The sequence below is a fragment of the Hippopotamus amphibius genome, chromosome 2 (assembly GCF_030028045.1).
Source record: "Hippopotamus amphibius kiboko isolate mHipAmp2 chromosome 2, mHipAmp2.hap2, whole genome shotgun sequence".
Classification (NCBI taxonomy): domain Eukaryota; kingdom Metazoa; phylum Chordata; class Mammalia; order Artiodactyla; family Hippopotamidae; genus Hippopotamus; species Hippopotamus amphibius.
In genome coordinates, this window is record NC_080187.1 from 191,186,758 (window position 1) to 191,199,953 (window position 13,196).

Genomic DNA, 13,196 nt, shown 5'->3' on the forward strand with positions numbered 1-13,196 from the left:
TTGAAGTACATGTCTTTTGCCTCCTTAGGTAGGTTTATTCCTAGGTATTTTGTTCTTTTTGATGCAATGGTAAATGGGATTGTTTCTCTAATTTCTCTTTCTGAGCTTTTGTTGTTAGTATATAGACTTGCAACTGATTTCTATGTATTAATTTTGTATCCTGCAACTTTACCAAATTCATTGATGAGCTTAGCAGTTTTCTAGTAGCATCTTTAGGATTTTCTAAGTATAGTATCATGTCATCTGCAAACAATGCCAGTTTTACTTCTTCTTTTCTAATTTGGATTCCTTTTATTTCTTTTCCTTCTCTGATTGCTGTGGCTAGGGCTTCCAAAACTATCTTGAATAAAAATGGCAAGAGTGGACGTTCTTGTCTTCTTCCTAATCTTAGAGGAAATGCTCTCAGCTTTTCACTGTTGAGTATGATGTTAGCAGTAAGTTTGTTATATATGGCCTTTATTATGTTGAGGTATATTCCCTCTATGCCCACTTTCTGGAGAGTTTTGTTTTTTATCATAAATGGGTGTTGAATTTTGTCAAAAGCTTTCTTTGCATCTATAGATATGATCATATGGTTTTTATTCTTCAATTTGTTAATGTAGTGTATTACAGTGATTGATTTGTGGCTATTGAAAAATCCTTGCATCCCTGGGATAAATTCCACTTGATCATGGTGTATGATCCTTTTAATGTATTGTTGGATTTGGTTTGCTAGTATTTTGTTGAGGACTTTTTCATCTAAGTTCATCAGTGATATTGGCCTGTAATTTTCTTTCTTTTCTTTCCTTTTTTTTTTTTTTTTTTTTGTGGTATCTTTGTCTGCTTTTGGTATCAGGGTGATGGTAGCCTCATAGAATGTGTTTGGGAATGTTCCTTCCTTTGCAATTTTTTTGGTAACAGTTTCAGAAGGATAGATGTTAACTATTCTCTAAATGTTTGATGGAATTCACCTGTGAAGCCATCAGGCCCTGGACTTTTGTTTGTTGGGAGCTTTTAAATCACAGTTTCACTTTCAGTACTTGTGATTTGCCTGTTCATATTTTCTAATTCTTCCTGATTCAGTCTTGGAAGGTTAAACCTTTCTAAGAAATTGCCCATTTCTTCTAGGCTGTACATTTAACTGCCATATAGTTGCTTGTAGTAGTCTCTTATGTTCCTTTGTATTTTTGTGGTGTCAGTTGTAACTACTCCTTTTTTGTTTATAATTTTATTGATTTGAACCCTCTCCTTTTTTTCTTGATGAGTCTGGCTAAAGGTTTATCAATTTTGTTTATCTTTTCAAAGAACCAGCTTTTAGTTTCACTGATCATTTCTATTGTTTTCTTTGTCTCTATTTCATTTATTTTTGCTCTGATCTTTATGATTTCTTTCCTTCTACTAACTTTGGGTTTTGTTTTTTCTTCTTTCTCTAGTTCCTTTAGGTGTAAAGTTAGGTTGTTTGAGATTTTTCTTGTTTCCTGAGGTAAGATTGTATTGCTATAAACTTCCCTCTTAGAACAGCTTTTGCTGCATCCCATAGGTGTTGGATTGTTGTGTTTTCATTTTCATTTGTCTCTAGATATTTTTTGATTTCCTCTTTGATTTCCACAGTGATCCATTGGTTGTTTAATACTATATTGTTTAGCCTCCACATGTTTGTGTTTTTTATGGTTTTTTTTCCTGTAGTTAATTTCATTTTTTTCATTTATTCATTTACTTATTTTTTGGCTGCATTGTAGTTGTGGCTTGCAGACTCTAGAGCACAGGCTCAAGAGTTGTGGCACATGGGCTTAGTTTCTCCACAGTATGTGGGATCTTCCTGGACCAGGGATGGAATCCATGTCCCCTGCAATGGCAGGCAGATTCTTAACCACTGCTCCACCAGGGAAGTCCCTTATAGTTGATTTCTAATCTCATAGCATTGTGGTTGGAAAAGATGCTTGATATGATTTCAATTTTCTTAAATTTACCAAGGCATGGTTTGTGGCCCAGCATGTGGTCTGTCCTGGAGAATGTTCCATGTGCATTTGAGAAGAATGTGTATTCTGCTACTCTTGAATGGAATGCTCTGTAAATATCAAGTCCATCTGGTCTAGTGTGTCATTTAAGACCTTTGTTTCCTTATTGATTTTCTGTCTGATCTGTCCATTGATGAAAGTGGGGTGTTAAAGACCCCCACTATTATTGTGTTACTGTTGATTTCTCCTTTTATGGTTGTAAGTATTTGCTCTTATATATTAAGGTGCTCCTGTGTTGGGTGCATATATATTTATAATTGTTATATCTTCTTCTTTGACTGATCCCTTGATCATTGTGTAGTGTCCTTCTTTGTCTTTGTCTCTTGTAACAGTCTTTATTTTAAAGTGTACTTTGTCTGGGCTTCCTAGGTGGTGCAGTGGTTGAGAATCTGCCTGCCAATGCAGAGGACATGGGTTCAATCCCTGCTCCAGGAAGATCCCACATGCCACGGAGCAACTAAGCCTGTGTGCCAAAAAAAAAAAATAAAATAAAGTGTACTTTGTCTGATATGAGTATTACTTTCTTTTGATTTTCATTTGCATGGAATACCTTTTTTCAACCCCTCACTTTCAGTCTGTATGTATCCCTGGATATGAAGTGAGTCTCTCGTGGACAGCATATATTTATAGGTCTTGTTTTTGTATCCATTCAGCCAGTCTACATCTTTTGGTTGGAGCATTTAACCTGTTTATACTCAAGGTAATTATCTATATGTATGTTCTTACTGGCATTTTAAAAGTTGTTTTGGCTTTGTTTTTGAAGGTCTTTTTTCTTCCCTTCCTCTTTTGTTCTCTTTTCTTGTGATTTGAGACTAACAGTGTTGTGCTTGGATTTCTTATTCTCTTTTTGTGTCTATATCCATTGCAGATTTTCACTTTGTGTTTACCATGAGGTTTTCATATAGTAGTCTCTCTCTTTATATATATATACGCACACACACATGGTTGTTTTAAGTTGCTGGTCTCTTAATTTCAAATGCATTTCCAATACCCTGCATTTGTATTCTAGTCTTCTCACCATTGCTGATTTTGATATCATATTTGTGTGTGGATGATTTCCTACCTTTACTTTATGTTCGCCTTTTCCAGTGAGCTTTCCCATTTGTAATTTTCTTGTTTCTAGTTGTGGCCTTTTCTTTTCTGACTAGAGAAGTTCCTTTGGCATTTGTTGTAAAGCTGGTTTGGTGGTGCTGAATTCTCTTAGCTTTTGCTTGTCTGTAAAGCTTTTGATTTTTCCAAATCTAAATAAGAGACTTGCTGGGTAGAATATTCTTGGTTGTAGGTTTTTCCCTTTCATCACTTTAAATATATTGTGCCACTTCCTTCTGGCCTGCAGAGTTTCTGCTGAGAAATCAGCTGGGAGTTACCTTGTATGTTATTTATTTCTTTTCTCTTGTTGCTTTTAATATTTTTTGTTTGTCCTTAATTTTTGTCAGTTTAATTACTGTATGTCTCAGTGTGTTCCTCCTTGGGTTTATCCTGCCTGGAACTCTCTGCACTTCCTGAACTTGGTGACTGTTTCCTTTCCCATGTTAGGGAAGTTTTCAGCTATTATCTCTTTCAAATATTTTCTCAGGTCCTTTCTCTCTCTCTTCTCCTTCTGGGACCCCTATAATACAAATGTTGGTGCATTTTATGTTGTCCCAACAGTCTCTTAGACTGTCTTCATTTCTTTTCTTTCTTTTTTCTTTATTGTGTTACATGGCAGTGTTTTCCATTATTCTATCTTCCAGCTCACTTATCCATTCATCTGCCCCACTTTTTTCTGCTATTGATTCCTTCCAGTGTATTTTTTAATTTTAGTTATTGTATTGTTCATATCTGTTTGTTTGTTCTTCAGTTCTTCGAGGTCTTTGTTAAACATTTCTTGTATCTTCTCAATCTATACCTCCATTCTTTTTCTGAGATCTTAGATCATCTTTACTTTCATAACTTTGAATTCCTTTTTGGGTAGATTGCCTATCTCTGCTTCACTTAGTTGTTCTTCTGGGGTTTTATCTTGTTCCTTCATCTGGGACATATTCCTCTGCTGTCTCATTTTGTCTAACTTTCTGTGATTGTGGTTTCTGTTCTGCAGGCTGCGGGGTTGTAGTTCTTCTTGTTTCTGCTGTCTACCCCCTGGAGGATGAGGCCTATCTAAGAGGCTTGTGCAAGCTTCCTGGTGAGAGGGACTGGTTCCTGCCCACTGGTGGGTGGAGCTGTGTCTTATCCTGCTGGTGGGCAGGGCTGAGTCAAGGGGTGTGTTTAGTGGGCAGTTGTTGGCTCAGGAAGACTTTAGGCAGCTTGTCTGCTTATGGTTGGGGCTGTGTTTCCACCCTGTTGGTTGTTTGGCCTGAGGTGTCCCAGCACTGGAGCCTATAGGCTGTTGGCTGGGGTCAGGTCTTGGTGAGACAATGTTGGTGTCCAGGAGGGTTCACGCCAATCAGTACTCCCTAGAACCACCACCTCCAGTGTTTGTCCCCACCATGATCCACAGCCACTCACTACCTATGCAGAAGACCCTCCAATATCAGCAGGTAGATCTGGCCCAGGCTCTTATGAGAGCACTGCTTTTTTCCCTGGGTCTTGGTGTGCATGAGATTTTCTGTGCACCCTCCAAGAGTGGAGTTTGTTTTCCCCACTCCTATGGCATTTCTGTGATCAAACCCTACTGGCCTTCAAAGCCAGATTCTCTGAGGGATCTTCTTTGTGTTGCTGGACCCCCATGCTGGGAAGCCAGACATTGGGCTCAGAACTGTCACTCCTGTGGGAGAACTTCTGTGGTATAATTATTTTCCAGTTTGTGGGTTGACCACCCAGCAGGTGTGGGATTTGATTTTTATCATGATTGCACCCCTCCTACCATCTTGTTGTGGCTTCTTTGTCTTTAGATGTAGGATACAGTAATTCCCCTACATACAAACCTTCAAGTTGTGAACTTTTAAAGATGCAAACGTGCATTTGCACGTCCAGTCAGGTAAGTTAATTCACGTGTCTGGCATACATTTGTCACATGCATGCATCCTCCACAAGTGGTTGTGCTTTTGTATACTTTACTGTATAGAGTACAGTAGTACAGTATCTTTATTTCAAGCCCAGGCTGTCTGGAAGGAAGTGTAAAAACAGCAGTGATGTAGCTGGTACTACTGTACTTTCCAAGGTTCTGTACTGTAAGATTAATAATGTTTTCTTTATTTTGTGTGTTTTTTTTTATGTATTATTTATGTGAAAAGTATTACAAACCTATTACAGTACAGTACTATATAGCCAATTGTGTTAGTTGGGTTCCCAAGGTAACTTTGTTGGACTTATGAACAAATTGCACTTATGAACACAGTATGTAGGGGACTTACTGTATGTTTTTGGTAGGTTCCAGTGTTTGTTGTTCAGCAGGCACTTGTGATTTTGGTGTTTTCGTAAGAAGAGGTGAGCTCACAACCTTCTAACCCACCATCTTGTCTCTGCCTTACAATACTATTTTTAACTACACTGTTAAGAACAGCAACACTTGCTGTTTTCACATCCAAGAATGCCTTTTCTCCCCTTCTTTCCTTGTATTTGGTTCCTAACCATCTCTCATGGGGCAAGTGCTGGTTCTACATTTCCCCTGGGGTCATCCTGCTAGCCTCTTTCCTCTGTTTCAATAGTACATGTATCTGCACCACTTATTTTGATATTTAATCATATATGCCAAGTATGTAGAAGAATTTAGACCTTATGAGAAAAATGTCTTATATTGTAAATAGATCTGTAAAAATCATACAGCTGCTTTTTGTATTCCTAAAATCATAGAGCATTATAGATGTTTTTATATTAATACATTGTGAAAGAACATAATTATTACTATACATTTAATTTATTTTCATTTTTGATCTCAATTGCTAGAAATTTTTAGGATTTTCTGCCCCCACAGGTTAGAAAAATGCTATAAATTTGTTTTGATTGTTACGGATAGTATACACACTGAGAGATATTTTTTCCCCTGAATTTGTTTTTTCATTTATACAAATAAGTTTGTGGCTGTGAATTGTAGCCTCACACTGCCCAGAACTCACTGTGATCCACAGATGTAGAATAAGTTCTATGTTTGAAAAGAACAAAGCTATGAGCAACTCTTCATTTAAGACAGAATTGTTGAGTAGCTCTCTCAGCTTCCTTTCCCCATATTGCAGGATTATATAGGACATGCTGCACAGGAAAATTTCAAGCATTGTCCATGTGTTATCCTGTATACCTGCCTCTTAACTCTCCCCCTTTCACAGACAAAGGAAAATGGTTGACGGTCCTACTTCTCTTTGCTCTCCTCTTCCACTCCATCCTACCATTTAACTTTCTTTACTTCCCTTTTTCTCCTTCCAGGCTTCATGACAGAACACGCTTTTATTCTGCCATCTGGTCTACCTTTCCTTTTTTAAATTATCCTTCAGTCTGACTCACTTGTGCTATTCACTCAATGTGTGAAGTTCTTATTGTTGGAGAAATGTTTACAAGAGTAAATTTATACCAATATAATTTTGCAAAGGATAACTTCTGGTTGATCAGGGATTTCTGCAGAGAGTTTTGCTGTTTCTTAACTCTTTGTGGTATTTATGTCTCAAATAAGCTGCTGGAGGGCAGGCATGACCCTGTTTTGCAGAACAAAAACACAGACAAAGTGTTTACTTAATTAGGCACAATGTTCTCTAGGATCACGGCACTGATCAAGGCAGGCAGGACCATGCTGGAGACCTGGGCTATATCGTTGTTGAACAGATTGATTACATTAATGCAATTAATAGAAAGTAGAAAGGAGGTAATCAGCTGTCCAATCCACCTGAACCTTGGAGGGCTGTCCCTGCTGTCTCTGAGACCCTCATTGATGCCCCCCAGGGGGCAGACAGTGAGGATGGCTGCTGCCACTGGTCCTCTGCAGTCTCCCTGGCCTCAGCCTCCCTCCATCCAGCATAGGAGGAGGGTTGCAGGAGACCTCAAGGAGGCACTTACCCCAGGGAAGCACTTCTTGCCTGCAGAGAGGGTCTTTCAGCTTTGGATCCCTCAAAGGCACAAGGAATGCAACCATGTGCCCATGAGACAGATGAGTGAGTGAAGGTAAATACAACTTTACCTTTGCAGCTTCTCCCATCCTCCTGCAGAATGTAGCCTTTCGGGCATGAACACTGGTAACTCCCTTCTGTGTTCTTGCAGATAAAATTGCAGGGTTTGGGGGCCTGGTTGCACTCATTCAGATCTATGATCAAAGAGATACAGTGTGACCGTCCATCTAAAAAGATCCTTAAATGCTCAATACCCACAGCATCTAACAAAGAATCTTAGTTTTGAGGAAAGAAAACGTAAATTGTGTAGTCTTTGATCACTGTCTTCTGTTTCCTTATGGAATTACATAGGCTTTTTAGATTTTTAGTTTGAGGGTTTTCTGTTTTGTTTTGTTTTTTTTGTTTTTTGCCATAACGTACAATTTCCACCCGGGAATAAACCTGAGCATCAGAAATAGAGCACTTACCTACGCAGGCGGTTCCAGTTATATCTGGAGTATAGCCAGTTTTACAAATGCAATGATAAGATCCTCTGTCATTGATGCATTCCCCATTCCGGCAAACATCATGAATAACCTTGCACTCATCAATATCTATGATTCAATAAATAGAAAGTAAAATGAGAAAGGCATCATAAAATGGACAGCATTCATATACAGGGGTCACCTCACTGTAAATACTAAAACTGTGTTACTAGATTATGGACCTAAGAAATTAAACCAAAGGGATGACAGCATACATTTCATACGTAATGGTAACTATATTGAAAGGCAAATGAATAACTTTATTAGACTATAGGGGAAAAGTTAATAATTGCTCTTATAAATTTATATTGTTTTTCTCTATTGTCCACAGAACAGCCATCTCATCTAGATATATTTAGTTCCTCACTCCATCTCATGCCATCAAGCTTGCCCCCTCCAGACATCTCATAAATGAATCACAGCAGCACATCCTTTTGGTAAGGAAATACCATTTTCTTCTAATAGTGTATTTACAAAATAAGAAGGAAAGTTTTCATTCTTTTTGTTGTGTTTAAAGTTAAACTTGAAAAATAACAAATTGCATAATATTGGGGAAATGGGAGCGGACTTCCCTCCTTTGGTTGAGGGAGGCACCCATGGATCACTGAGCTGAGTTTTTGCAGCCTGCTAGGGAAGAGAGACCCTTACTCCCAGCCCCAGCACAGGGAGAAAGATTTGTTCAATATGTACTGTTGAGCATTAAAGCCACTGTCCCCGACATCTTGACGCATCTATTTCCTTACTGTTTGATGGGGTACCAATAACAAGTGCGTTCTTAGCCTTTGATTGCCAAGTCACTATTTTCTATCAACAGCTCTTGTTTTTTCCTGATTTTTTCAAGTTTACTCTGAAATACAATTTAGCATACCCTCATTGGTCTCAAAAAATGAGTCTTTCCACCATCTCATTTTCACATCCTCCAAAGAATCATAACTTGCTTTCGGTCATTCCATCTAATCTATTCTGTCTTTTACCACATCCAGTATTGTTATACCAACTTTAGCCACATCTTTCCAAAATGAACACAAAGCTTATTTAATCTCTTTCTTCTTCTCTCACTTCTAATGTCCTCCCAAGGAGCTCAAAAAGTCTCTCTCCTTTCTCTTTTATGAGACTAAAAACAATTGCAGTTACTGTTGATAAATATAGGCCTGAAATTCTTTTTCAGAGGTGCCTTAGACACCTCAACAGCCTCCTCATCCCTCTCAAGTTCAAACTGCTTGCACTTTTCTAGAGGCAATTGTCTTAATTGTCCCTCCATATCCAGGGCATTGGTTCCAGGACCCCCTTGCTGATATCAAAATCCACGGATGCTCAAGTCCCTTATATAAAATGGCATAATCTAGTTGGTACTGCAGGTTCAATCAACCTCAAATCAATATCAGTCCAGGGTTGGTTGGATCTGCGGATGTGAAACCTGCAGACATGGAAAGCTGAGTGTGTATCAGCATTGTTTATACTTCTTTCATGCAGTATATTTCAGCCAATTTTACAAGATAAAATACATATTTGCAGACTAGTTTAGGAATTTAGTGATCATTTATTTCAAAGTTTATCTAAAAAATTATATTCTGAGTAACAAGTAACTGACTTATAACAAACTTTGGCTTAAAAAGTTGAGGACTCCTTGTAATGCAGAAGCAGGGACTCAAACACACACAATTTAATCAGACCAAAGACACTTTGGCAACATGACCTTAAATATCTAAATACCATAATGAAGATTTTTTTGTCAACCTAAACTATGTAGCTCCACCTAGGCCCATATTATAGATTCTGTATTCTCATCTGTTCTTCAAAAAACAAATTCCCTGAAAGTATTTTTGTATCATAAATGAAGTACCTGCTCCACGGGTCAAAAATCAGAACAAAATGAGGTACCTGCTCCGTTGGTCATAAACCCTCGGCCATGAGGGCAGAGTTTTTTGAAAGCCACAGTGCCCTGGAAAGGGCAGATCTCACAGTGGGGACCCCAGCCTCTCCCTCCGTCACAGCAGCATTCAGACTTGGTGACGGGGTTCCTGTTGCTCGAGCCGATCTGACACATGTTTTGGAGCACCTCTGTGAAGCAGTACCCTTCCCGGTTGTCTGGAAGGGACATCATATTGCAAAGAGAATTTTAGGGAATTTTAGGAGAATAACAAAGTATTCAGAATTTGGTCAGATATAAAACCCAAGAAGGATGTAACACTTTACCCTGGGTGAGAAGGAGCAAGAAGGGAAAGCTGGAAACAGCAGTAAGAGAGAAAGGATGACATCTGGGGAAAACAAGACAAGAAATACAGTAAGTGGGCAGAAAGACATTGGCCTCAACAAGGTTATCACTCTATCTGCTCCCAGAAATATGGGGGAATAGTCATGCTATATAGAGGGGCAGAGAAACACTTGGAAACTGATCCTGAGCATCAAGGGCTTAAAAAGGCAGCTGAGAAATTCCAAACAAGTGATTCAATGATACAATTAGCAAAGGAAGAATTTATCTGCAGGGTGGTGCTAAACCCAATGGACAATCGTGGTCACTGAGTCATCTTCAAAATATGAACATTTTTAACCCTTCCTCAAATTTCAACAGTTTCTATCATTTCAAATAAGAGATCTGGTTTCAAGTGTCCCAGCGTGGAGGTTAGGGTTACAAAAACATCCTGTGGTCTGTACTCACCAAGACACTCGTCCTGGGTGGGGCTGGCTGTGAAGCCATCATTGCACTCGCAGGTGTAGCTTCCCCTGGTGTTGAGGCAGCGCCCATTCTCACAGATCCCAGGCTTGGTCTGACATTCATTCTCATCTGTGTGGTTTAATTGAAGGACCAAAAACAAGGGGAGTCATCTGTCTGCTTTCTACAAAGATGGATTCTTTTTTTAAAAAAATTTAGTTTGTGACTAGGTAACCTATTCACATTGTTCCAAATTCAAAAGGTACAAAAGGATATTCAGCAAAAGCGCCTCTCCCTCCCCTTTCCCTCAGCCACCAAACACCCCTCCTGGGAAGCAACCAGTGCTACTTCCAGTTTCTAAAGTATCCTTCTAGAGATGAATTATGCCCATACGAACAAATACAACCATACATGTGTGTACCGCCACCCTTTAGAAAACATAACTGATAGCATTTTTATATACTTAAACATAGATGATAGCATTTTAGGTACATTTACATTTTTCACTTAATAAAATTTAAAACTTTCCATATCTGTACATGTAGAGATTCTCAAAGGATTTTTTTAAATGAAGGAAAAAAACCCTTAAGATCATTATGTTAAAGAAATATTACAATACTTCACTAGAATCATGTCTGTGATGGTCAGTTTTGACCTGAGGGAGTTTGTCTACAGTAATCTTCTGATTCAATGTAGATTATGCTTACTGTAACACTTCAACAATATTAAGCAATTTATATTGCTTATTATATCTCCCAGGTTTTAAAAAAAAAACATTAAAATGGCTGGAGAGTCTTATGATTGTTTACAAAGATCGTGAAGCCTAGGTGCTGAGGCAGAGATCCCGTTATGAGAGGCAGAGGGTTGGAAGGTGACATCCAGAACAGTGTTAAAACAGGTTAAAATTCCCAATGCCGAGGCCACTCTGATACCAATTAAATCAGAATGTCTGAGGTGGGACCTGAGCCATCCAAGTGTTTCCAGTGTGCAGCTGAGGCTGAGAATCACTGATCCCAGAAGATTCGGTGTATGATCATAAATCCACATGCTTTTTTTGTGCTTTTAAAGTCTGCTCATCAACTTCCATTTAATTCTGTATCTTACAGAGTAAGAGGACATGAGGTTCTTAACCTTCTTGACTGACAATATAAAATATACTTTCCTGATGTAACTGAATGTTAGAAAGGAAAAGAATACATGTGGGAATTTTCTAGTATTTTTTTCTTATATTTATTGACTAAAGCAGAGGTCAATAAACTTTTTCTGTAACCGTAATATTACTGTATTACTATATAACATGTAGTCACTATTTTAGGTTTTGCTAGCCATTTGATCTCTATGGCAACTACTCTACCCTGCTCTGCTACTGTGGCTTGAAGGCAGCCATGGAAAATAATGAATGGTTATAGCTATGTTCCAATATGTGTCTATTTACAAAAACAGGTGGTGGGCTGGCAGGCTGAATTTAGCCCTAGGGCTGTGGTTTGCCAATCCCTGGTCTACTATGGTTTTCAATGCTGAAGGCACCTTTGAATCACCTGGGGAGCTTTTAAAATACCAGTGCCTGGGCCTCAATCTGGACAAGACCATATTCTCTGGATGTAGATTCCATTGGTTTAGTGATGCTTCTGGTCCACAGGGACCTGGCATCTGGACTCAGTGTTGGGGTGGTAGTAGCAAAGTTAAGTCAATAGGGAGGTATTCCAATGTGGTGGAAAGAACTGACCCCAAAGCAACAAAGGAGTATAAACAGTAAAGGAAGGGACTAGAGGAAATACCTGGTCTTCCAATCCTGGCAGCAGAATGGGCCTAGAAAGCAGGCAAAGGCCAGCCCAGAGGGAGAGATGCTGCTGGTGGAATTCATAATCATGAGGCAAGGGGACCTCCACGGAAAGTCATGATATGAGGTAAGAGAGGCAAAGAGAAGAACCCAGTGTCCACAAGGACTCAGAGCCCACATCCCTTCTGTCCTTAGTCACTTCCTACTCATTCACAGCTGCTTTGGTGGGGACGCCCTTACCTACGCAGCCTTCTCCATCAGGTCTTCTCTGATACCCAGGTCCACAGATGCAGATATATGTGCCAATGAGGTTCTTGCATTCCATTTGTTTTTCAGTACAGTCATGTTTTCCCTCTTCACACTCATCCTCATCTGGAAAAAATGTACAACCACAAATTCATAAAAGGACTGCCTTAATTTCCTGCCTTTAAAACATAAAATAGTATTAAGTAACCAATTTTTATTGACACTATTTTCAGCATTAAACTACTTCCTTTTGCATTATTGGGAGCTGGTCTCTTAAGATGGGAAGGAGTCTGTTAACCCACTTTGAACTTAATGAAGAAATTTCTCTCTGATAAATTCTCCAAAGGCAGGAAGTGTGATTTCTAATTATTTTTGATGAATTGAACTAAAAAGGCCTTATATAAAGCTTTCATCATATGATAAGTATAGCAATAGCATTATCATACTAATAATAAACCAAAGCTTTCATTATACAATACTTATAACAATATAATAGATTATGATATCTTAATATTGTAATATTAATATGATATATTAGAATCATTGTGCAATATAATAATGAAAGTTTTGGTTTTTAAACTTTGAGGAAAAGACAAAAATCCACAATATCTTATTCTCTACTGGTTCTTCCCTCCATTTCCTTTTCTCCGGAATAATGTGGCTCTTTACTTTCTGTCCTATTCCATTTCCCTCTCTTTATCTTTCCCCTTTGTATCATCTGAGCTGAGAAATTTGGACTTTAGCCAGCACTTAAGAAATCTTCCTACCTTTAAGAAAAATTCTATTTAAGCCATTTGAGGAGAACAGATATCTCATTTAAGACCTTAGCAGGAGCAAATCAGAGCTCTTCAAGGATCCCCAGGATTTATCCAACTTTGTATAACAGAGCTTAGTCCAGTGCTTTGGCAATTGCAGGTGTTCAGTAAGCATTTTTAATGGAAACTGCTTAAAGTAGACTGCATGGGCTACCCCATTCTTAGAATA

At 38.6% G+C, this 13,196-nt stretch overlaps 1 protein-coding gene across 2 annotated transcripts in view; it reads right to left on the reverse strand.

Annotated features, from left to right (window-relative positions):
- Positions 1-13,196, reverse strand: part of FBN1 (fibrillin 1) — a 250,972-nt gene that overhangs the window by 21,108 nt on the left and 216,668 nt on the right. For both annotated transcript variants that reach the window (XM_057722115.1, XM_057722114.1), the window contains exons 56-60: positions 12,207-12,338; positions 10,193-10,318; positions 9,415-9,621; positions 7,477-7,602; positions 7,081-7,203 (exon numbers count right to left, since the gene is read on the reverse strand). In XM_057722115.1, coding sequence (XP_057578098.1) covers positions 7,081-7,203; positions 7,477-7,602; positions 9,415-9,621; positions 10,193-10,318; positions 12,207-12,338 — 714 coding nt within the window. The remainder of the gene's footprint in view (positions 1-7,080; positions 7,204-7,476; positions 7,603-9,414; positions 9,622-10,192; positions 10,319-12,206; positions 12,339-13,196) is intronic.